The sequence below is a fragment of the Diaporthe citri genome (genome assembly GCF_014595645.1).
Source record: "Diaporthe citri strain NFHF-8-4 chromosome Unknown scaffold_4, whole genome shotgun sequence".
In the NCBI taxonomy this organism is placed as follows: domain Eukaryota; kingdom Fungi; phylum Ascomycota; class Sordariomycetes; order Diaporthales; family Diaporthaceae; genus Diaporthe; species Diaporthe citri.
The window spans coordinates 3,970,583-3,990,957 of NW_025064849.1; the positions used below are offsets into that span (position 1 = coordinate 3,970,583).

Genomic DNA, 20,375 nt, shown 5'->3' on the forward strand with positions numbered 1-20,375 from the left:
AGGTGGTCTAAGCCGTGTGCCGTGTCCCTTTGGGGTCGTAAGTTCAGCCAGTCGAGGTAGACCAAGTGATGATGTGAAGCGTCCAGTAAAACTCGCCCGCGGAGATGTTGTAGTTGATTGGAATATACAGTGAAATAGAAACGAAAACGAAACGACGGCACGGAAGCGTGGAATGCTGCAGCTGTGTTGGTTAAGAGGAAGGGTGGACAAATTGCCTGGCCACAAGTCACAGGCCCAAGGAGGAGTAGGAGTGGTACAGTCAAGGCTCAAGGAGAGGCAATGCTGTTCCTAGGCACGGCGCGTGAGGCGGAGGTGCCTCCAGGTGCCCCCCAAGGCTCGAGGTGGCCGGCTGTGAAATCCTTGGGCCGGGTCCTTGCCGAATCATGAAACGTCATTGACCTAGGAGGTCGCATCCTCTTGGCCAAAAGAGGGTCTGGGGCTGCAGGCACTTCGCTAAGCTTAACTTCGACACAGCACAGGTTGCGAGCACAAAATGGGGGTCCGTCAGGCCCCGAACGTCCGCCAACTCAGTGCGCTATTGCTCGGCACAGGCAGTGCAATTTCGCGGGTTAAAGCACACATCTCGGCTCCTCACCGCTGAGTCTGCCGCGCTGGCAGCCTGGCGGGCCTAGCTCCAATAATTGCTAGCGGCTCTCCGGGTCGCCTGTTGCTCAGACCAACCCTTAATGTAGCATTCCGAGGCAGGCGGCATGGCCTCATTCATCACAGTCCACATACAATCACAACCCCCTCGGATGCTGCATAGGCAAGTCCGAGCTGTCACGCGGTACACTGGCAGTCTCGCATGCTTTATGCGAGCACATGCAAGTTGATTAGTCAATCAGTCAGTAGCACAGCACTACGGAGCCACAGCTGGCACAACATCATATCATTAGAGAGGAGTCATCGTGATCTCAATTGTGGACTTCAGTCCAGGTATCCGTCACGGCATAACACAGCTCGGCCCAGTGATAAGCTCGATAACCTTCACGAAAAAAGAAATGAGAATCGTCCCAACGGCGGGTGCCTTGATAATGAAATACGCGCTGCAGCCGCCCACGCGTAGAGAATGAGGGCGGAATCCTTAAGAGGCCAATCTGATGCCGAGACAACGAAGCAACGCCCTATCGTTCACAATGAAAGTAGACTCCCCATACCAGGATCCTGGAGTCATCCGTCGCATGTAAAATTCAAGTTTGCCGAGCAAGACCAGCGCGTGTGTGTCCACACTAGTAATATGCTTTCCCAGCTTTCCCAACGTGGTTGAATGCCGCCTCGAAATTTCGTTCGTGTGGCGGCCGTGATCAAGCGCATTCGGGGACGGTCGGGAGGAGACCACGGACGAAGCCGGAGAATGAATTCCTAGATCCTCCAGTCTTCATAGGGGTCGGTCTGCTCTTCTTGGGAATCGGTCGCGGGGCCGATCTGGGAGGGGTGGAGGTCTTCGAAGACGAGGTTTTCGAAGCGGAAGACGGGCCTGCAGGACGTCGTGGTTGCAGGTGCTTGTCCCGAGGCCCGTCAAATTGTCAATCGATGCCGTGCTGCTTCTTGAGCTGCGCTAAATTCTCCTTGCGTGCCTCGAGGTCCTCTTTTGACTTGGCCATCTTCTCTGGCTGGTGGTATAGTACTGCCGGACTGGGTTAGTGGGAAAGGATCTGAACCCGGAGGGACGGCGATGATAGGTAGACTCACCGACAAGATAACGGCCCTGGAAGTTGAAGCCGTTCAACTTGTCGCACGCCTGCTTCGCATCCATGACGTCTTCATAGACAACGAAAGCAGTGCCCTTTGTGTTGCTTGCAATGCCTTGGCGGACCTGGCTGCAGGGGACATCAGCATGTCGAGGCCGATATCAGATCGGAGGTGTCACGTACCGAATGGGCCCGTACTTGCCGAAGAGCTCGAAGAGCTCCTCCGGTGTCACGTTGTAGCTAAGGGGACCTGTCAGCATCAATGTATTCAGATAAGAGGACGGGGAGGGGGTATTGATAACGAACCTTAGATTCTTGACGAACAAAGCTCTAGACATGAAGTTTGAGTCAGCAAGGCTCCTCGAGTCCAAAGGGAGATGTCGCGTTGGGACCAGATAGGCCAAGGCGCAAGGCAGCGAGGTCTCGTGTGGCCTGCAGGTACGGAGTGGACGATGGGTGGTGGTGACACGGAGCAAGCCATAGGCGGCGGGCATACGTGACCGGTTGGACTACAGACAGGGTGCTGGGCCAAGGGAGATAGATCTAGGCTACGTACCGATTTACCTCCGGAGCAAGTTTACCGGCGCGACTCATATCTTGATGGCCGTGTTCGCTGGTACCTTCACAATCGAATGACCGTAGGCAGATGTATGTGGTGGTTGGGATGGTGATGGGGTGGACGAACGTCGAATGGGGGAAGTCCAGAGGCACGGGTGTGGTCGGAGGAAGGTTGCGAGGCGAAAGGTCGTCTTGGAAGTTGGACGCGGACGGCCGCCCCCCCCCCCCATCCCCACTTCTCAGGCAGCACGTGCTCCCAATTGGTACCTGGGTACCGCTATCTGGCCCGCCCGCCGGCGGCGCCTGCTTAACACCGCTTCGCATTCCGACCGTGTGGACAACGGCTGGAACTTGACCGTTAATCAAGGTACGGTGACTAACGAAGTACTTCTCCTTTTCTGTCTACAAATCTGCCTGTGGCTCACAGAGCCCTCCAAACTCACGATACCTACGCGCTTACTCATCTTCCACGCATAATGCCAGGCGACCTGTCAGTCCTGATCCGAGCCATGACGTGTAAACGTGGAGACCAAGGGTTAGGGGACGTCTCCTCTTTCATGCAAAGGCGCCATGCGTGATCAGGCACCGCGATGAGAGCAGCACTGTTGCCTGCCGGCACGTCCCCTAGCGGTTCGTCAAAGTAAACAAGCATCTTGTGATGGCGGATCGTAAACAACAAAGAATGCCAAATGTAAAAGAGATGGATGAAGACGGCCTGAAGTCGCTCTATCATCATCAACTGACCCCTTTCGGTAGGTTTCACGTCGACTGCTTGCTTATTGGGCGAGAAAATCCGTCGCCGCTTCGCAGGGTTATTAGCTGAGCCTGCATGTGCTAATGATTAACCCGCTTACCGTGCTGTACTGTCACCTCAATTCCCTAGTAGCTCTCCTCCCACCCCCTTGACTTGACATCCTACACTCTGTACATAACATCACTCTCGTTTTCGCCTCACCTAATATCCGGTGACATTGGATATCGTGCCCGCAACTTGCAGCCCCTCTTTACACACTCGAGCCTGTCTCTCAAGGGCCATCGCTCTCTCCGCCGAGTGGCAGCGTCTGGGCGTGAATTATCGGCGCTTAGCCCGCCAGCTGAGAATCAGCAGACCCGGACGTCGCCATGCCTTCGCTCACTCAGCCTCTGTCGAAGAAGAGGCGGCACGATGACTTCGACGCCAACGCCGAGTACCATATATTGTATGAGCAACTATACGGCAAACCGCCCGCTGCGTCCCTCGCTGACAAGCTCAACCTCAGCCCGCAGGACCTCCACCACGACATCTACGCCCAGCGCCATGGCCCACCACCCAAGAAGATCATCTCGCTCTCCAGCCCGCGGGCTAAGAAGCTGCGGATGATGGCAGAGCAGCAAGACAGCGACGAACAAACACCATACTCGGTCCACACACTCCAACAAACAAACCCGAAGCCGACCCCCCTCGCACCATCGTCACGGCACAACCACGCCAGGTCGCCATCTGCCAGCAAGCTGGGCCCCAGGACAACGATCACCACCAACGTACTCGCGCCGTGCCACATCTGCCACCGGAAACCCACGAAAAAGACCGAGCTCGACTCGTACGCCGACTGCCAGGGCTGCGGCGAGAGGACCTGCTACGTCTGCATGCGGGAATGTCTGGGGTGGGCCACGACGCCGCGGGACAGGCGCGGTCCCAGCGACGAGGAGGAGGAGGTACTGATGCGGGACGAGGAGACCAACAGCGAACATGAGCAAGGGGGAGCAAATGACACAGGCAACGACCACTCGTTCAACATGGAGGACGCGCCGCCAGAGGACGCACACCTCGACCACGACAGCCCACGAGCCGACCACAGGATAAGGGAGGGGACATGGGTCAAGGAAGGGGGCACGGGCCATCGAGGGAGGATCTGCAGCCGGTGCTGTGTAGAGGAGGGCGTGGAAGGCGAGGTCACCTGCCTGGGCTGTCTCGCGGCCTAGGATTTACGACATGACACAGTAGCTCGACTGGCGGGCATCTGGTCGCCTGGACCTTTCCCGGTCCTCAGTCTGAGCCGGGCCTGATCACCGCTCTGACAGCGTGCTTACTACATGAGATGGTGTACATGAATCATGGCTTACCTCGCAAATATTCTTTCTTGGGTGGCTGTGCCGTAGGGATTCGGCTGGTGGATTTACTGGTTCATAAATACGGACACTACCAGCTTTCATGTCATTTATTTGGGGATGGAAGAGTTTGGGAAAAGAATTGGGCAGCCAGCAGGCGTATGGAATGGATTGCGGAGGATGCACGCCAATGGAGTAATTATGTAGATACCACAGGATTGGAGGCCAGGATATAGCCAAATATGATCATCAAACGGGGTCGTCTTTATGCTGTCTAACGTGAATGTGCCTAGTGACTCTCTAGGTATTCCCCTATTCATACAAACAAGCCGCAGCACTATCACATCCCAGCCATACGAGCTTCCAGAATGTCTCGTCTAGTTGTACTGCATGTATGACGCAGTAGAGTTGAACTTGAGGTTACCCTTGATGACCTTCTCTACCGCACTGAGGAAGTCCTTCTCCGTGGCGACCTTTCTCCGTGCTCGGATGGCGAACATACCGGCCTCGGTACACACACTGCGCAGCTCAGCGCCCGTGGCGTTGGGGCACAGCCGCGAGATGAGCTCCCATCGGATGTCGCGCTCGACGGACATGCTCTTGGCGTGGATACGGAGAATGTTTGCACGACCGTCGAGGTCGGGCAGCGAGAACTCGATCTTACGGTCGATACGACCCGGCCTCATGAGCGCCGGGTCTAGGGTCGACGGCCTGTTGGTCGCGAACATGACCTTGATGTTGCCACGCGCGTCGAATCCGTCCAGCTGTGTAATCAGCTCCAGCATCGTCCGCTGCACCTCGTTGTCGCCTCCTGCACCGTCGTCGAATCGCGCACCACCGATGGCGTCGATCTCGTCGAAGAAAATGATACAGGCCTTCTTCGTACGCGCCATCTCAAACAGCTCCCGGACCATACGTGCACCCTCGCCGACATATTTCTGCACCAGCTCGGAGCCGATGACACGAATAAAGGTCGCGTCTGTCCGATTTGCCACAGCACGCGCGCAGAGGGTCTTTCCGGTTCCAGGAGGCCCGTACAGAAGTGCGCCCTTGGGTGGGTCGATACCGAGGTTGACGAAGCGCTCGGGCGACAAGAGAGGCATCTCGACGACCTCGCGCAGCTTCTCGACCTGCTCTTTGCAGCCTCCGACATCGCCGTATGTGACGTCGGGCTTCTCCTCCACGGTCATCATGGTGACGCTTGCATCGATCTTGGGCGGGAGGGGAAGCATGATCTGGTACTTGTTGCGGTCGACGCCGACGCGCATGCCCTCCTCGATGTCGGTGGGGGAAACGCGCTCGCCGAGCTGCACGACGAACTTGGCGATCTGCTTGACGTTGATGACATATTTGCTCTTGGAGTCGTCCTTCTCGTCCGGAATGATCTTTGTGCACCGCGCTACCTGAAGCGGTTGCTCTTCCGACATTCGTTGACGATCGGCTGGGACATCCCATAGATGTGGTGGTGCGAGACCGGTGTCTGACTCTTTTACCCCAATCTTCTCATCCACGCTTTGTTGCCTCTCTTTTATTTGCTGCTCCAGCTTCTTGAGGGCGGCCCCGTACGGTGCGGCGCCGTAGGTCTTGAGTACCTGGATATCCCTAGAATCGTCGTCAACACAGCTGCATCTCCATTTCGGTCGGGTCAAGTACGGACTCATCGGAAAGCGGGGTGATCTTCTTCTCCTCGACCTCATCGTCGGCGTAGTTCTTTTGGTACTTCTCCCAGCTCGAACCGGTGGCAGACGGCTGTTGTCTTGTTAGCACGGACAGCTGCGACGGCATTACCGAGGAGGCTGGCTCACCATGTTGGCTGGTGTTGGGAATCAAACAGTCCCCCAAAACCGATTGCTTGATATGTCGAGTGGGCGGGTGGGAGCTTGATTGCGCGATAAGAGGCAGGATGGGGAAGGTAAAGGGCTCGCGTTCGTGATGGGTCGGGGTGACGTTGAGGTTGGAAGGGGCGGCTTGATGGTTGTAAGCTTGGGCTCTGTAGAAACGACGGCGCTGCCGTAATCCGAAGTTGCCTGCTGCTCTGCCGCGCTGGCTTGGGGTTGCCACACCCCTGTCAGGCAAGCTGAGCCTCGACCCCTGCACCCACCACCCAGACAATGACATTTCAGATGCAGGCACTGTGGCTTCCCAATGTGGGCATACCTAGGTGCAGCTTCCAAGCTTGGCCATTCGTAGTACACCCTTCCAGTTTCCTGAAGATAACTTACGGCAGGACCACCCTCGACAGGAAGCCTGTCCAAACTAGAACATTGTTTCTTCTCATCGAGCAGATGCACAGTAAACGCAGGAGCTTTGGACTGGCCGTAGGGTGATGAAAGCAAATTCTTGGCTGCCAGCCTGGGACTTCTGTTTTCCTTCACAACACCATCAGTCACCTTACCATCAACCACCTTGAATACCGCACATCTTCACGACCAGACCGTACAGAAGAAGCCTTACCAACCTCAGAAATTCTTCTCCCTAGTGATTCTCTATGCCTCCGACCAACCTCACCCACTGTGCCGGATCTGCCAGCACTGCCTCTGCCTCCTCCCAGACTCCCGCCTAGCAGACCGGAATCGAGATTTTCCTTGTCGTCGTCGCCGTATCATCTGTTTTAGCCATATTGATCACTGGTTGCTACGGTCCCATCGGGTGGAACAACGAGTGGCCTCTGATCCGTGCCCTTCCACGGAGCTGGAAGAACCACATCTACCCTACCAGAGCTGAAATTCCATTGAGAGTCCAAGACCCCTTGAAAGTCGAAAACTCCCGGAAGGGTAAGAAAGCCCGGAAAGGCAAGAGAACCTCGAAAGGTGAAGATCATTTGAAAGGCGAGAACCCATTTACAGTCAAAGACCCCTTTGCAGTCGACAAGCCCCCAAAACCTGGTCACGACAATCATTTACAAACCGACAGCCAATCAGTGTCTCCATCAAGCAGTACAACAAGCAGCGGGACGCTGGTAGACGAGGACACAGGTCCCTCGACAGTCAAAAAGCACTCAGAATCCGTTCACGACAATCATTCACAGCCCGACAGCTCATCAGTGTCTCCATCAGGCAGTACAAGGAGCAGCGGGGAGCTGGTAGACAAGGAGACAGACCCTTGTTCTACGCGGTTGGAGCTAGACTGAGTTTGATTTAGCTGGACCCCACATCAACAGCCTTGAAAACTTCCCTGGGTCGCGTCTGCTGCAGCGAGGGGTCACCGTTCTGGAAAAGTGTACGCAGTAGGGACGGAGCTTGAGTTCATCAACCAGCGTGCACGATTGGACTTCTCAACCACACAACCTCTGCGCTCCCAAACCCGCATTCCGGAATACCCAGCAACCACAATCAAGATGGCGACCGCAACAGAGGCACCGGCAAGCGGTGGGAACAACAGTTTCCGCGTGAGTAGCCAGCTCCCTCAAGCTCCAAGGAGCTGTATGGACATGATGGCATCTGACAACCCCTTTTAGAACAAGGAGAAGCCCTTGGCCGTCCGCTCCTCCAACATTGTCGCCGCAAGAGGTATACACACCCTTCGCCTTCACTACTGCATGAAATGTACTGATCTTGCATTCAAGCGGTTGCCGACGCCATCAGAACCTCCCTGGGACCACGCGGCATGGACAAGATGATCCGTAGCGGAAAGGGCGAGACGATAATCACAAATGACGGCAGCACCATGTTGCAGAGCATGTCTGTCCTCCACCCCACAGCCAAGATGCTTGTCAACCTCTCCAACGCACAAGATGTCGAGGCTGGTGACGGCACAACATCAGTGGTGGTCATCTGCGGCGCACTGTTGGGCGCAGCCGACCGCCTGCTGTCAAAAGGCATTCACCCTTCCGTCATATCCGAATCCTTCCAGCGAGCTGCGACTGCCGCCGTAGCAGTCCTTCACGACATGTCACAACCCATCGCTCTCACGGACACCTCGGCGCTCCTGCAAGCAGCGAACACCTCCCTCTCCTCTAAGATCGTCTCGCAGTACGCCAACCTGCTCGGCCCCATGGCCGTCAACTCCGTTACCAAGACGATAGACCTCAAGACCGCAGACAACGTGGACCTCAAGAATATTAGGACCATCAAGAAGGTCGGCGGTACGATTGAGGACAGTGAGTTGGTGGACGGCGTGGTTCTCACCCAACCAGTCATCAAGAACGCGGGCGGTCCCATCCGCATGGAGAAGGCCAAGATCGGTCTCATCCAGTTCCAGCTCAGCCCGCCCAAGCCAGACATGGAGAACACAATCTCGGTCAACGACTACCGCCAGATGGACAAGATTGTTAAGGAGGAGCGCATGTACCTGCTGAACATGGCCAAGAAGATCAAGAAGTCCAAGTGCAACGTTCTGCTCATCCAGAAGTCCATTCTCCGGGATGCCGTCAACGACCTGTCCCTCCACTTCCTCGCCAAACTCAACATTCTGGTCGTCAAGGATATCGAGCGTGACGAGGTCGAGTTCATTTGCAAGTCCACGGGTTGCAAGCCCGTTGCGGACATCGATTCATTCACGGAGGACAAGCTCGGCAGCGCTGACCTCGTGGAGGAGGTCTTCCGGATCTCGCATGGTCAAGGTGACCGGCACCAAGTCTGCAGGCAAGACTGTTTCTGTCGTTGTCCGGGGTGCAAACGCCCTCATCCTCGACGAGGCGGAGCGTTCCCTGCACGACGCCCTTTGTGTGGTGCGATGCTTGGTGAAGAAGAAGGCCCTGATTGCAGGTGGTGGTGCTCCCGAGATCGAAATTGCCGCTCAGCTGTCCAAACAATCACGAGAGCTGACGGGTACCGAGTCCATCTGCTGGAAGGCCTTCGCCGATGCGATGGAGGTCATTCCGACGACCCTGGCCGAGAACGCTGGCCTGAACCCAATCAGAGTTGTCACGGATTTGCGACACCGCCACGAGTTGGGCGAGAGGAACGCGGGTGTGAGCATCAAGAGTGGAGGTGTCAACTCCAACATATCCAAGGAGAACGTGCTGCAGCCGTTGTTGGTGAGCACGAGCGCTATTGAGTTGGCGGCGGAGACGGTCAAGATGATCTTGAGAATAGACGACATTGCGCTTAGTAGGTAACGGAGCTGCCACCTGGTCGGTATTGTAGGAACGGGTCAACGAGAAGATGATATGGCAACAGTGGCATGATTACTTCACCCTATTCACCCTAGAAATCACATGCTCATAGCATAATCAGATGACACTACCTAGAAAATCAAATTCAAGTGAAACAGTGAAACAACAAGTGGAAGAGCAATCATATCGATTGAATTCCAGTTCCCAACCTGGAGCGTTGCTCTTGAATTGCTTTCCAAGCTGAGGTTTTGAATTACTCGTCTGAGCGTACCGTCATCTTAATCACCGAGGCTGTTCACGTCTCAAAATGTAGCATCATTTGTAAAGATAATTTAACTCTAATTGGACACTGTATTATCTACCCAAACCAAGTAGTACACTACAAGTCAACCAGACAAGACAACATGGGTATCTATTCCTCAGCGCCAAACCACCAAGCCATTATCAAGAGAACATCTCCCCGTGAAAGCTCATACATTGTGTTGATGTAGATTTACCAATCTGTCCAAAGCATCCATCCGAAAACCACGATATCCCAATCTGTGATTGACCGTTGAGCCATGAAAGCTATCCAAAGTTACCACACCCACCTCTCGCTCTCTCGCTCTTTTCAGTTCAGCCGGAGAAAAGAAAAACCGTTGCCAACAGACACGATGTCATCCTCGCTCCTCGTCTCCGCCGCGCTGCCGCCGCTGTCATTCTCGGGCTTGCTCTCGCCCGCTGCGCTCGGGAGCGGCATCCTGAAGGTCCCGCGGATGCGCGAGCAGTCCTCCCACGTGCACCCCACCGCACTGCAACCGGCCTCGTCCTGAGCGAGGTGCGCAGACTTTGGCTCGAGCTCTGACTCTGATGCTGCTGGAGAGGCCTGGGTCGCCGCTGTGAGCGGTGCGGATGACGGCGGTGTGGATGGCGCAGAGGACGACGTGGAGAGGCTCATGGGGGCGGGCCGTGGGCCCTTGGTCATGAGAGGGAAACGCCTGGGGCTGGGGTGTATGCGTGCAATTGTGCTGGGCGTTTCTTTGCCGTCATTTTGGTGTTGTGTCTTCTGTCCTGACGGCGCGTCTTCTTCTTCTGTGGTTTGGGAAGAACGCTGAGGGCTTCCGTCCTTCTGGGGTGCTCCTCCCTCTCCTTCTCGATATTGGCAGTTTTTGAGGAGGGTCTGGCCATCAGGATGGTCTTTAGGTACGTTGGGCTTCCCTGATGTCGATTTCTGAGTGGACTCGCTAGCTGGCGGCTCGTGGGATGCCTCTTCGATCCGATACATTGGATAATCGTTTTCTGCGAGCTTGTGTTGTGCGAGCTCGACGGGGGAGGAGTAGTTGCGATGGACGTCCCTGGCTGCGCTTCCTCGACGGAACCTGGCATTAAACCTGTCGTTATAGGACTCGAAATTCTGCTGGAGCGCTGACTTTGAGCTCCTCCTTTGGGCGTTGCGGCGCTTCAGTCCTGCCAGTCGCGATATTCGCGGAAGGTCCCATCTGCCAGTTCTCTGGGGCCCGGGGGTGATGCCATATATGTGCGGAGGAGGTCGAGGAGGTGTCACGCCATCGGGGGTAGGCGACGGCCCCATGTTCCCATCACGTATTAGGGGGTTCCTTAGGAGCAGCCGTATCTCCCTCTGCGTAAGCGGATGGTGTTGGGCTTTTTGGTCGACGCTATTTCGACTGGAGGTAGGTTTGACGCCCAAGGGCCAGTTAGGTACTGCCGCGAGACTCTTATCATTCTGCAGATAAAACGCTGGTTCGTTGCCGGAGGCGGGTTTGCGTTGACGTCTGAGAGCAAGTGTCTGTCGAATGAGATCTTGTCTCCGGTGTGGGTGGCCCGAATTGCCTCTTCTTCTGAGGGGAGTATTCTTCACCTTGAGACTACCCCGGGATGGTTGTGGCTGGAGTAGACTGCTGATATCACCGGGATGAGCTTTGCTGTGGACTTTCTGAGCCTCTCTGTGCTTCTCAACATAGCTTTGTTCACTGGGCTTCTGGCAGAGTCCGGTCAACACAGGCCCAGACGCTTCTGATTCGGGGGCAACAGCATCTGCGGACATCGGCGACGATGTGTTGTTTCCATCAAGTTGCTGTCGGTAACGTAGAGATGTTCTAGGATATCTCACCGCAGGTCGTCGCTGGAGTCCATGTGCTGAGCGTTGACGAGAATCATCATTATGTGCATCCATCCTACGGCGGAGGAGCATAACCGACTCTTGAAACTGTTGTTGGGAGACCCGGGCTGAGATGCGAGGTTTTTTCATATCCTTATGCGGTTCATCTGGCCGAGTTATATCATCTCTCCGTCGGGGTCCGCTCTGGTTGACTGAGAAAGACTCCACAACGTTGAGCGTGTCTTCTTGTCCTTCTCCCGGAATTTGTGGCAAACTTTTCGAAGTGTTCCCCTCCATTCTGTCTATTGCGTTTGGATGTCTGTTGATTCTGGTGAGTAAAAGGTACAACTGGTTCAAAGACGCTGACAGGATACTGACAATGTTGGATTTCGAGCGAAGTGTAGTTATCCTGAAATATTTTGCCTGATAGTGTATGGTGCTAGTCTCGATGTGTTTGAGCGGTTCATGAAGTACACAGTTGTTATAGGAAGTCCCAAGGAGCATAAGAATTATGTATTTGAGATTCAAAGATCTAGGCAACTTATATTCTGAACTACAACCTATGGAAGCACCTTTGTGAGAGAGCCAGAAGTTGAGAGAAAAGGCTGGCACTAGGGTGGCTTAGAGGAAAAAGACGCCGTTAAGACTGCTCTAAGGCATGGAAACTCTCAATAATTCTTTAGTATGAATGATCTTGTCCATACAGGTTCATATGGACGGGTCAGCTGTGGCCTAGGAAATCACTCTCGACTCCAACCAATCTTCCTTTGGTACCGCATGTTCGTAGAAGCTCACACATTGAAAGCAAGTATGCTATGGGAATTTGGCATACTCAAGCAAGAACCAGGCACTGTGTGAGGTCTTTAAGCAGTCAGTCCGCCCTCACTGTAAACGTAGGACCAAATTATCTTCGATGCAGGACCAGTCACGCCAGCGAACCAAGCTAAGAGATAGCTGATAGTAATTGAGGAAAATATGCAGTACCTATAAGGCTGAAATCATCAAGTAGTGTATCTTCCTCTTTGGAAAAGCTTAACGGCAACATGGCAGTAAAGAAGTCAGTGGTTATACAAAAAGTGAAGTCGGTTACAATCGAGGTCGGCCGGCCACTTACACGGGAGACGTCGGTCTGGACGGGGGCACGGCAGGGGACCCCTGACTTGTACTGCCATAGAACTGCCCGGCCCCCACCATGCAGATCGCGTACTGAAAGTCGCGACGAGTCCTCGAGCAACTGGTTCGACTTTGTCCTATGCCAATTCTCAAGTCTCAACTTTCCTTCTTCGTTCCCCGTGGTTTCCACAGTTTCATAAGTTTGTAATAATGGATATAGACGACATCCTGCGCGAGGTCGACCCCGTGATCGACACCATCCCCAGCGAGACTCGCGATCTCCAGGCCCTGACGCGTGCCTGGGTTGCCGAGCGATGCGCCCCAGAGCTTCTAGAGTGCGCAAACCCTTTCAATGCAACGGCGACATTGTGCCGTCCCTCGAGAATCCGTTCTAATGCCTTCTATCGCTTAGATGGCCCGCCGACGGCCTTTTCGAGCGCATGAACGAGCGAATCAAGGCGCAAATCGAGAAAGTGGAAGAGATGACTGGCGACATGGACCCAAAGACCAATTTCGCCCTCATCGTTATACAGACCGAGCTGGAGCGGTACAAATACATCGTGCGAAGCTTCCTGCGTTCCAGGATAGCCAAGGTGAGCATAGACTGGCCTGGATGGACCTGTCCTGTTGCCGCACTGCAAGGACCAGTTGACGGCTTTGGAGGCTGACATGGCATTTGGCATTGTGATCGCAGATTGACAAGCATACTCTCCACTACCTCTCGACGCCGACCATGCGCGCTCGCCTCTCCGAAACAGAGCTGGCCTACGCGACCCGGCACCAGGCTATGCTGCACAACCACTACCTCTCCTCGTTCCTGTCGTCCTTCCCTCCGAACCTGCAGAACCTGAACGACACCGCGGGCAACATCAGTATGATCGACACGCCAGACCTCGACACGGCCGTCTTTATCCGCCTGCTGAGGGACTGCCTGGTAGAAGGCCGAGGAATTGACGAGGACGGCAGCATGAATGGGAAGAACGGGGACATCCTGATCTTGCGATGGTCAGACGCGAAGCCGTTGGTAGATGCTGGAGACGCCGAGTTGGTCTGAAGTCTTTGCCGACGTACCTCAACAGCATTCGGCCCCGGACGCACATCGGCCTCGCTAGAAAGAATCCCATATCTCCATATGGCCCTGGCTGCCCGGTAGCCTTGTGTCTGCACCTCATGCCAGGCCATAGGCCACTCTCGAAGTCGCCAAGAGCTGACACTCGGAGGAGCGACACTAAAATCGGAGTTACCGGGTCCGGGTATATGCTTCGAAGCGCTACTAACTATTCCAGGCATCATGAATCAAATGCCCACAAAGAAGTGACGGCCAGGCAGGGTCGCTACGTGGCATTTCACTGATAGCCTCAATGAGGACGGTACAGTCGGAGTTAGCCTCAAAAGTCCGGGAGCTAAGTACGAAGCCATCAACACGGGCACATTCCTGCGCACGTTGATTTCTAATGTCTGCTGCAACCTGAAACTCTAAGAGCTCATTGACTATAAGTAGCCATTGCATCTCGTCTGGCTGCTGGTGTATGGGTTTTGTCCGACATGAATGACTCATTAAGAAGCAAACCGCAACAACCACCATCAACATCAAAATGACTGCCGACTCCAAGACCATCGTTCTCGTGACCGGCGCCAATCAGGGCATTGGTTTCGAAATTGCGAAGAAGCTCAATGTCGAGCATGAAAACTACCATGTCATCATGGCAGGACGGAGGAAACAAGCCATTGAGGAAGCCGCAGAGAAGCTTCAAGCGCAGGGATTCTCAGTCGAGCCGCTCGTGCTCGATCAATCGTCCGACGACTCTATCGCCGCAGCGGCCAAAGCCGTCGACGAGAAGCATGGTCACCTGGACGTGCTCATCAACAATGCCGCCATCTCCAACATTTCACACTCTGCCGACGGCAAGCCGCTCTCAACGCGAGAGCAGTTCCTCCGCATCCTGGACACGAATGTCGCTGGTGTCCAAGTAGTGACCGACGCGTTCATTCCGCTGCTGGAGAAGTCGACAAAGACCAAGCGTATTGTGTTTATCAGCTCAGGACTCGGCAGCGTATCTATGCTGGCCGACCCGAAACTCGGCTCAACCTTCCGCAAGGTAGGAGCCACGCACTATACCACGTCCAAGGCGGCTTTCAACCAGCTGGCGCTGCACTATATTGTGCAGTACGAGGACGACAAGACCTGGAAGCTTAACATCTGCTGCCCGGGATTCTGCGCAACGAATCTGAACGCCTACTCGGGCACCAACTCAGCTGAGAGCGGGGCTATCAACGCCTGCCGGCTGGCCACGCTGGGACCTGACGGGGAGTCAGGAACGTTCACCAACAAGGAAGGAACTATTCCTTGGTAAATGGCAGGATGTCGCGGCGTGCAATGATGACGGCTGGGAGACAGTCAAGCCCGGCGACCACCATGTTTGGTCCTGTAGTTGGACGCTGTCGGGTTGAACTGTGGCTGTAAGAAATGTACTATGAACTAAAGCCACTCACTACTATATCCACATATGTTCAGTGACGGGTGAACATAGGGGAGCCATGCCCATGTGCACTTCGAGTAGGTGACTTCGTCATATCATACGTCCCTCAGATATAGCAGGCCTAGCCCGATGAACACCATATCGCTTTCGATGCAAACCAACAAGCGCAGCATGCTGTCGAGGAAGGGGTCTGGAGCAAGCAGCCGGGCATCTGCATAATTGTGGCAATGTAGAAATTTAGAGCAATCGCCCCAGGACTGTTGGGGGCCTATAATCGACGCGAACAACTGCCGCCAGCTCCTATACCTGTGACGGTCCAGTCTGCTCGTATTTCTTCGTCCGAAGTTGGGCTCGACGACAAAAAGCCATCCAGACCTACCACACACAGCATATCACATGTTGTCTGGTTGGCCGGAATTCTAGAACTGACGTGGTAGTGGGACAGCGACCACACGGGGGTTAAACATCCGAGGGAACACTGGGTCTGACAACATCTGGGGCCGAGAAGGCACAGCTAAGCCTGGCGCCCGGCTGCACAGGGCGAGAATTCTGGTCTGGTGCCCACCCTGCCAGCATGCGAGCCAGCCCTTGCTTTCCCCGTGCCGACTCCCGTAGCGTCGAAAGGAACAGAAACACTTCCCGCGATGGATGCATTTCCGAACAACGATCATCAGGAGACGGGCAATTTGAACAATAGCCCTGTCTGTGTTCTCAACTCGGCTTAGCCAGCGGGCGGGCGGACATGGGAAGCGCTTGGACTGGCAAGACTGGACGGACGATCGAAGGGAAAATCCAAACCCACTTACCCCGGCCCTGAGTGATCATCCGCCCCTATAAAAGCTAGTTCAAAGGGGCAGCGCTGAGCGGGGAAGATCCTGTCACCATCCTAGTCGCCCATCCTTGGCCTAATTACACGGCGAGAGGAAACCCAGCAAAGCACCAAGCAACAGCGAAGCAACAGGAGAACCATGGCGGCACATGCAGAAGTCTGCACAAGAGGGGACCGGCGGCCGCTGGTCCTCGCCAGCAAAGCAGATGTGGAGGGCAAAGCGTGAACCTTGTGTCTGCCTGTCCAGTCTAGGCACGCGACGGCCCTCGTATAGTGGGGGACGAGGCAAAAAAGCCAGGCCCCATCCGACCTGGAGGAGCGAACGCGGGTCTGTCTGGCTTGTCACCAGTCCTCGCGAACACGAAGAGGCAAGGTCGAGCTTGAGAGCTCATGCGCGCCCGTCCCGTCCCTGATTGGCGAATCCCACCCTGCCCGCGGCCGAATCAGGTACCGTCACCACCAGAATCTAAACGAGATTGTCCTGCGCATGGATGCGGCGCCTTTTTTTCTTTTCTTTTCCCTTCTATTTTCTGCTCAGGACTGGTCTGCATTGACGCGACCTAGGCTCCTGGGGGGAGGGATCCAGCAAGACCAGCAGACACGCCTGCTGGGCGAATCCAGTGGCCCCATTGCTGGGGAATGAAAAACAAGAGTGGATGCTCTGCGTGCCCCGGCGAGGGGGGCTGCCTTGGAAATCCAGCATCCTGACATGCCATCCCCGGACATTCGAGTGACTTCTCGGCCAAGCCAGACATGGGCCCATGGCCATGTTCATCTCCAGATCCTCGCTCGCCTCTCACTCGTCCTTGATCCCTCCCAAGCGCCCCCCCCAGTCCCGTGTTTCTTTTTGCGGACCCCCCATAGGAATGTTCTGTCTACGCGTGACGGGAGTTTAAATGTGCCTTGTTCCCATCTGCCCACCAGTCTAATGATTCCCCTTTCTTGCTCCTACTGCCAGTTTATAATCGTGTCGGATTCATCTTCACTCGCTCAAAGTTGAACCTTATCCAGAAGCTATACAGTTATTCTTCTACACAGTCGCTCCCATACGGAACCATTACACTCTTGTTAATTTAATCACAGCCGTTGATTCTTCCACATCACTCAAAATGCGTTTCACCAGCATCATCGTCGCCGGCGCTCTCGCCATGTTCGCCAGTGCTCAGGATACCACTGGTACCTCCTCTGTTGCGCCTACCGCCGCCACCACCGACGCCGCCCAGGCTTCCACCATTGCTTGCCTCGACGCGTGCAAGGACGGTGACGTCGCTTGCGAGTCCAAGTGCATCGCTGTAAGTACATACGGGGCTGAAGTGACCTCCGAGTCGAAAGGGTATCTGCCACGTCTAGAGGCATGAGGTATCTTGCCGTTGTCCACACGGTGGTGAACACACTCGCGTTCCCGCAGACAGCGAGCCGAGCTACCTTGGAATCTTTGACGGTGGTAGTGCCTCTTGGACTTCGGAGCTCGCCTCACCAAAAATAACCTCACTGAAGAAGCATTGATGCTGACTTTCATCCCTCACCAGGTCCCCAACCCCGACGCCAACCAGGTCAACGCCACCACCGAGTGCGTTGCCAACTGTGACCAGGGAGACGGCTCCCAGGCCGAGACCGACGCCTACGCGTCGTGTGTCCAGGGCTGCATCAGCGACAACTACTTCACGTCCGGCGGCACCCCCGCTGCCACCGCTGGCTCCGGTTCCTCTGGATCCACCGCCTCGGGCTCCTCCGCCTCCGCTACCTCCACTGATGACTCTGACTCCTCTTCCGAGTCCGGCTCTTCTACCTCTGGCTCCTCTTCCACCAGCACCAGCTCCTCGTCGTCTGAGTCTGCGTCCGCCTCTGGCTCGGCTGCTGATTCCGTCAAGGTCGGCATGACCGGCCTGGGCCTCCTGGGCTTCATCGCCGCTGCCATTGCCCTGTAAAGTGGTACCTCGTTGTCATCGCCGCACCTATGTGTGCCGGCCGGAATGATATCTTGCGTTCTTGGACTTGACGAATTAATAATGCATATGAACCGGGTCTTATGGCTGGAAAAACGACGCTGGGAAGGGCATGTCATGTGGTAATTAGGCAGCGAGATACGTAGGGATAAGATACCCATCCAGACATTGGAGCTACTGGGCTCGCTTGCTTCTCATCTAGTGTCGTTCGTCGTCGCCGCGTCTCTGGTGTGTGTATGTGTGACCCCACCGTACCGTCTAGTAATTCATTGTCCTTTGAGGGAGTTCCTGGGCAGTGTCGGCTGGATGTCCGACTCCCATGGTATGCCCAGCTTCTTCATCTCGACGGCGATCTGGAACAGGTAGTCCAAACTGCAAGTTATGTCAGCATGTGAACAGCCTCAGCGTCCACGCCGGTCCGACCCGCACCACCGCCTCTGAACCTTTGACTATCAAGATTCAACAGTGACCCATGGCGACATACCTTTCACACTGCCCCTTGGCCTGCTCCACGCTGTTGCCCCAGACATAGACCCCATGCCTCCTGACCAGCACGGCGTACGCGTCCGGGAACCTGTCCATGGCCTCCTCCAGGAACTCGGTCAGGTCCTCCTCGTGGGCCGTGTTCTCGATGACGGGGATGCGGAGCGTGTCGTGGTACCCCAGGTTGCCCACCTCGGCGTGCGGGTAGCCCCTCGCGAAGCCCTTGATCTGCTCGATGTTGTTGATGCGGAACTCGCTGGCGCCCACCTGCTCCAGGATGAGCGTCACCAGCACGGCGTGCGCCGAGTGCGTGTGGATGCAGCAGCGGGCGCCGCGCCGCGTGAAGGCGGACAGGAAGAGCGGCGTACACTGCGAGGGCTTGAAGCGGGTCGGCGACCGCACGTAGACGCGCGAGGAGGGCCGGATCGGCCCGTCACCGCCTGAGGCCGCCGCGCGGTGCTTCTCCAGCGTCTGGCTTAGCGACAGCACGTACAGGTCCGACGGCTTCATCAGCTCCTTCTGGACGCCCGAGGGCGCGATGTAGACGTGCTCGCTGGTGGGTTCGCGGTGCCCGTGTTAGCGCCAGGACTGGGATCGGGAATCTGTGTGTCGCTCGAGAGTGAAAGGAAGTCTTACTCGTCGCGGATGGAGGCACCGCCGCCGGTGCCGGTCACCCAGCCCAGCGTCCAGAACTTGGCGCAGAGGGAGGGGATGAGGTTCGCGGGGTGTTCGGGGTCGTCCGACTGGACGAGCCGGTCGTCGTTGGTGCTCATGGCGGGAAGTTGTACGGTTTTGAGCTGCGTGGGTTGGGACTGGGTGGTTGGACGCGCGGTTCGAGTGGTGGAAGAGCTGGCCTGCGGTGTCGTGAGGAACTGTGTGCGTACCAATGTCAGGTCAGTTGAAGAAGTTGGGCTCCCATGGGACAAAATCGACCCGCTCATTGAGAGCTTGGTCTCGGAGCCGTAGCGGCGAGCACGTCAATTTTTTGCCGATCATCTCGGCGCGGTGGTGTGATTTATTTGCACTTCGTCGTCCACCTGTCTACACACGTGGTCCGTATGCCACCAGCAGTTGGGCTCAAATTTGCAATTGCTTTTCTCTTTTACATAGCTTTCTGACTCATGGGCTTTATTATAATGCTTTGTTAAAGTGGAATCAGATATGGTCCGTTGTGGTCTCACATTGTCGACACATTTTCATAGTCTACACACATTCCAGGTTGAGGCTGAAGCTCAAAGGACACACGTGGTGGAAGTACACGGACAAGACGCCGGACCTTTTGACTGATCTGGAATTACCTGCTCTGGGGCAACACTTGGAACATCCACTGAAGACTCGTGTGACTTGGTTTCTTTCCTCCAGGATCGACGACAGTCTGGTGCTATGGTTCGTCAGAGTTTGACGGTCGCCCTTACTGTCTCTAGAGCAGAGCTTGATAGCAGAGCATAATGGCTTTGGGAAGTGAACACCTTGACACAAACCCAAATCCAAGCCGAGGAGAAGGTGTCAGTCACATCTCGTCTGTTAATGACTGATGGGTCTTGACACCCACTTACATGCCATGTATACAAATGCCACGTATACCAATTCACTCAGTGTTGATATTGGAAACGTGAGCGGCTGCCATTTTTAGCATGAAGTTACGCAGTAATGTATATACCCATCGGGAGTGCCGTGTTACCATCCGTGGCTGTGAATAGCCAGCGGAAACCTACTCGATATGACCAAGGGGCCTTACCTGGACGCCTTTATTGCAGTCGAAGCTTCCAAAAGGTTCTCTACAGGTGGATCTGTCCTGCCTGAGGGCCCGGGTCACAGCAATCGGTGATGGGTCTCGGCTGAGTGAAGGAGAACACCCGACCCCGCATTCAATTAGTGCAGGGGCCAGGCCGACTGTAGCGTCCGTGGTGGAAGCTGCAACCCCTGTCGCCTGGGTGAATTGACTGATTGATGCACAGCGGTTGCTGTATTAGATTTTTGGGGAGCTCTGTCAACGTGGCCTCTTTCTGTGACCGGCCCAGCCTAGCCCAGCC

The 20,375-nt window shown here is 55.5% G+C and overlaps 9 protein-coding genes across 9 annotated transcripts; 5 read left to right on the top strand and 4 right to left on the bottom strand.

The window, feature by feature from the left end:
- Nucleotides 1–1,526: 1,526 nt before the first annotated feature.
- Nucleotides 1,527–2,285, bottom strand: INS49_010242 (uncharacterized protein; the record flags this gene model as incomplete). The annotated part of the gene is made up of 5 exons (XM_043170968.1): nucleotides 1,527–1,627; nucleotides 1,693–1,820; nucleotides 1,875–1,931; nucleotides 1,998–2,021; nucleotides 2,248–2,285. 5 exons carry the CDS (start codon nucleotides 2,283–2,285, stop codon nucleotides 1,527–1,529), a joined length of 348 nt encoding a protein of 115 aa, XP_043025533.1.
- Nucleotides 2,286–3,371: 1,086 nt separating this feature from the next.
- Nucleotides 3,372–4,211, top strand: INS49_010243 (uncharacterized protein; the record flags this gene model as incomplete). The annotated part of the gene is made up of 1 exon (XM_043170969.1): nucleotides 3,372–4,211. The coding sequence occupies one exon, from the start codon at nucleotides 3,372–3,374 to the stop codon at nucleotides 4,209–4,211; it is 840 nt and encodes a 279-aa protein (XP_043025534.1).
- Nucleotides 4,212–4,714: 503 nt separating this feature from the next.
- On the bottom strand, nucleotides 4,715–6,145 carry INS49_010244 (uncharacterized protein; the record flags this gene model as incomplete). The annotated part of the gene is made up of 3 exons (XM_043170970.1): nucleotides 4,715–5,939; nucleotides 5,995–6,086; nucleotides 6,143–6,145. The coding sequence occupies 3 exons, from the start codon at nucleotides 6,143–6,145 to the stop codon at nucleotides 4,715–4,717; spliced, it is 1,320 nt and encodes a 439-aa protein (XP_043025535.1).
- Nucleotides 6,146–7,674: 1,529 nt separating this feature from the next.
- On the top strand, nucleotides 7,675–9,396 carry INS49_010245 (uncharacterized protein; the record flags this gene model as incomplete). Its single annotated transcript, XM_043170971.1, has 4 exons — nucleotides 7,675–7,725; nucleotides 7,795–7,846; nucleotides 7,903–8,873; nucleotides 8,899–9,396. 4 exons carry the CDS (start codon nucleotides 7,675–7,677, stop codon nucleotides 9,394–9,396), a joined length of 1,572 nt encoding a protein of 523 aa, XP_043025536.1.
- A 607-nt stretch (nucleotides 9,397–10,003) lies between these two features.
- INS49_010246 (uncharacterized protein) lies at nucleotides 10,004–10,963 on the bottom strand (the record flags this gene model as incomplete). The annotated part of the gene is made up of 1 exon (XM_043170972.1): nucleotides 10,004–10,963. The coding sequence occupies one exon, from the start codon at nucleotides 10,961–10,963 to the stop codon at nucleotides 10,004–10,006; it is 960 nt and encodes a 319-aa protein (XP_043025537.1).
- A 1,851-nt stretch (nucleotides 10,964–12,814) lies between these two features.
- On the top strand, nucleotides 12,815–13,658 carry INS49_010247 (uncharacterized protein; the record flags this gene model as incomplete). The annotated part of the gene is made up of 3 exons (XM_043170973.1): nucleotides 12,815–12,939; nucleotides 13,017–13,197; nucleotides 13,299–13,658. The coding sequence occupies 3 exons, from the start codon at nucleotides 12,815–12,817 to the stop codon at nucleotides 13,656–13,658; spliced, it is 666 nt and encodes a 221-aa protein (XP_043025538.1).
- A 541-nt stretch (nucleotides 13,659–14,199) lies between these two features.
- On the top strand, nucleotides 14,200–14,958 carry INS49_010248 (uncharacterized protein; the record flags this gene model as incomplete). The annotated part of the gene is made up of 1 exon (XM_043170974.1): nucleotides 14,200–14,958. One exon carries the CDS (start codon nucleotides 14,200–14,202, stop codon nucleotides 14,956–14,958), a length of 759 nt encoding a protein of 252 aa, XP_043025539.1.
- Nucleotides 14,959–17,022: 2,064 nt separating this feature from the next.
- On the top strand, nucleotides 17,023–17,841 carry INS49_010249 (uncharacterized protein; the record flags this gene model as incomplete). The annotated part of the gene is made up of 2 exons (XM_043170975.1): nucleotides 17,023–17,205; nucleotides 17,443–17,841. The coding sequence occupies 2 exons, from the start codon at nucleotides 17,023–17,025 to the stop codon at nucleotides 17,839–17,841; spliced, it is 582 nt and encodes a 193-aa protein (XP_043025540.1).
- Nucleotides 17,842–18,125: 284 nt separating this feature from the next.
- Nucleotides 18,126–19,115, bottom strand: INS49_010250 (uncharacterized protein; the record flags this gene model as incomplete). Its single annotated transcript, XM_043170976.1, has 3 exons — nucleotides 18,126–18,231; nucleotides 18,344–18,895; nucleotides 18,979–19,115. The coding sequence occupies 3 exons, from the start codon at nucleotides 19,113–19,115 to the stop codon at nucleotides 18,126–18,128; spliced, it is 795 nt and encodes a 264-aa protein (XP_043025541.1).
- Nucleotides 19,116–20,375: the final 1,260 nt, after the last annotated feature.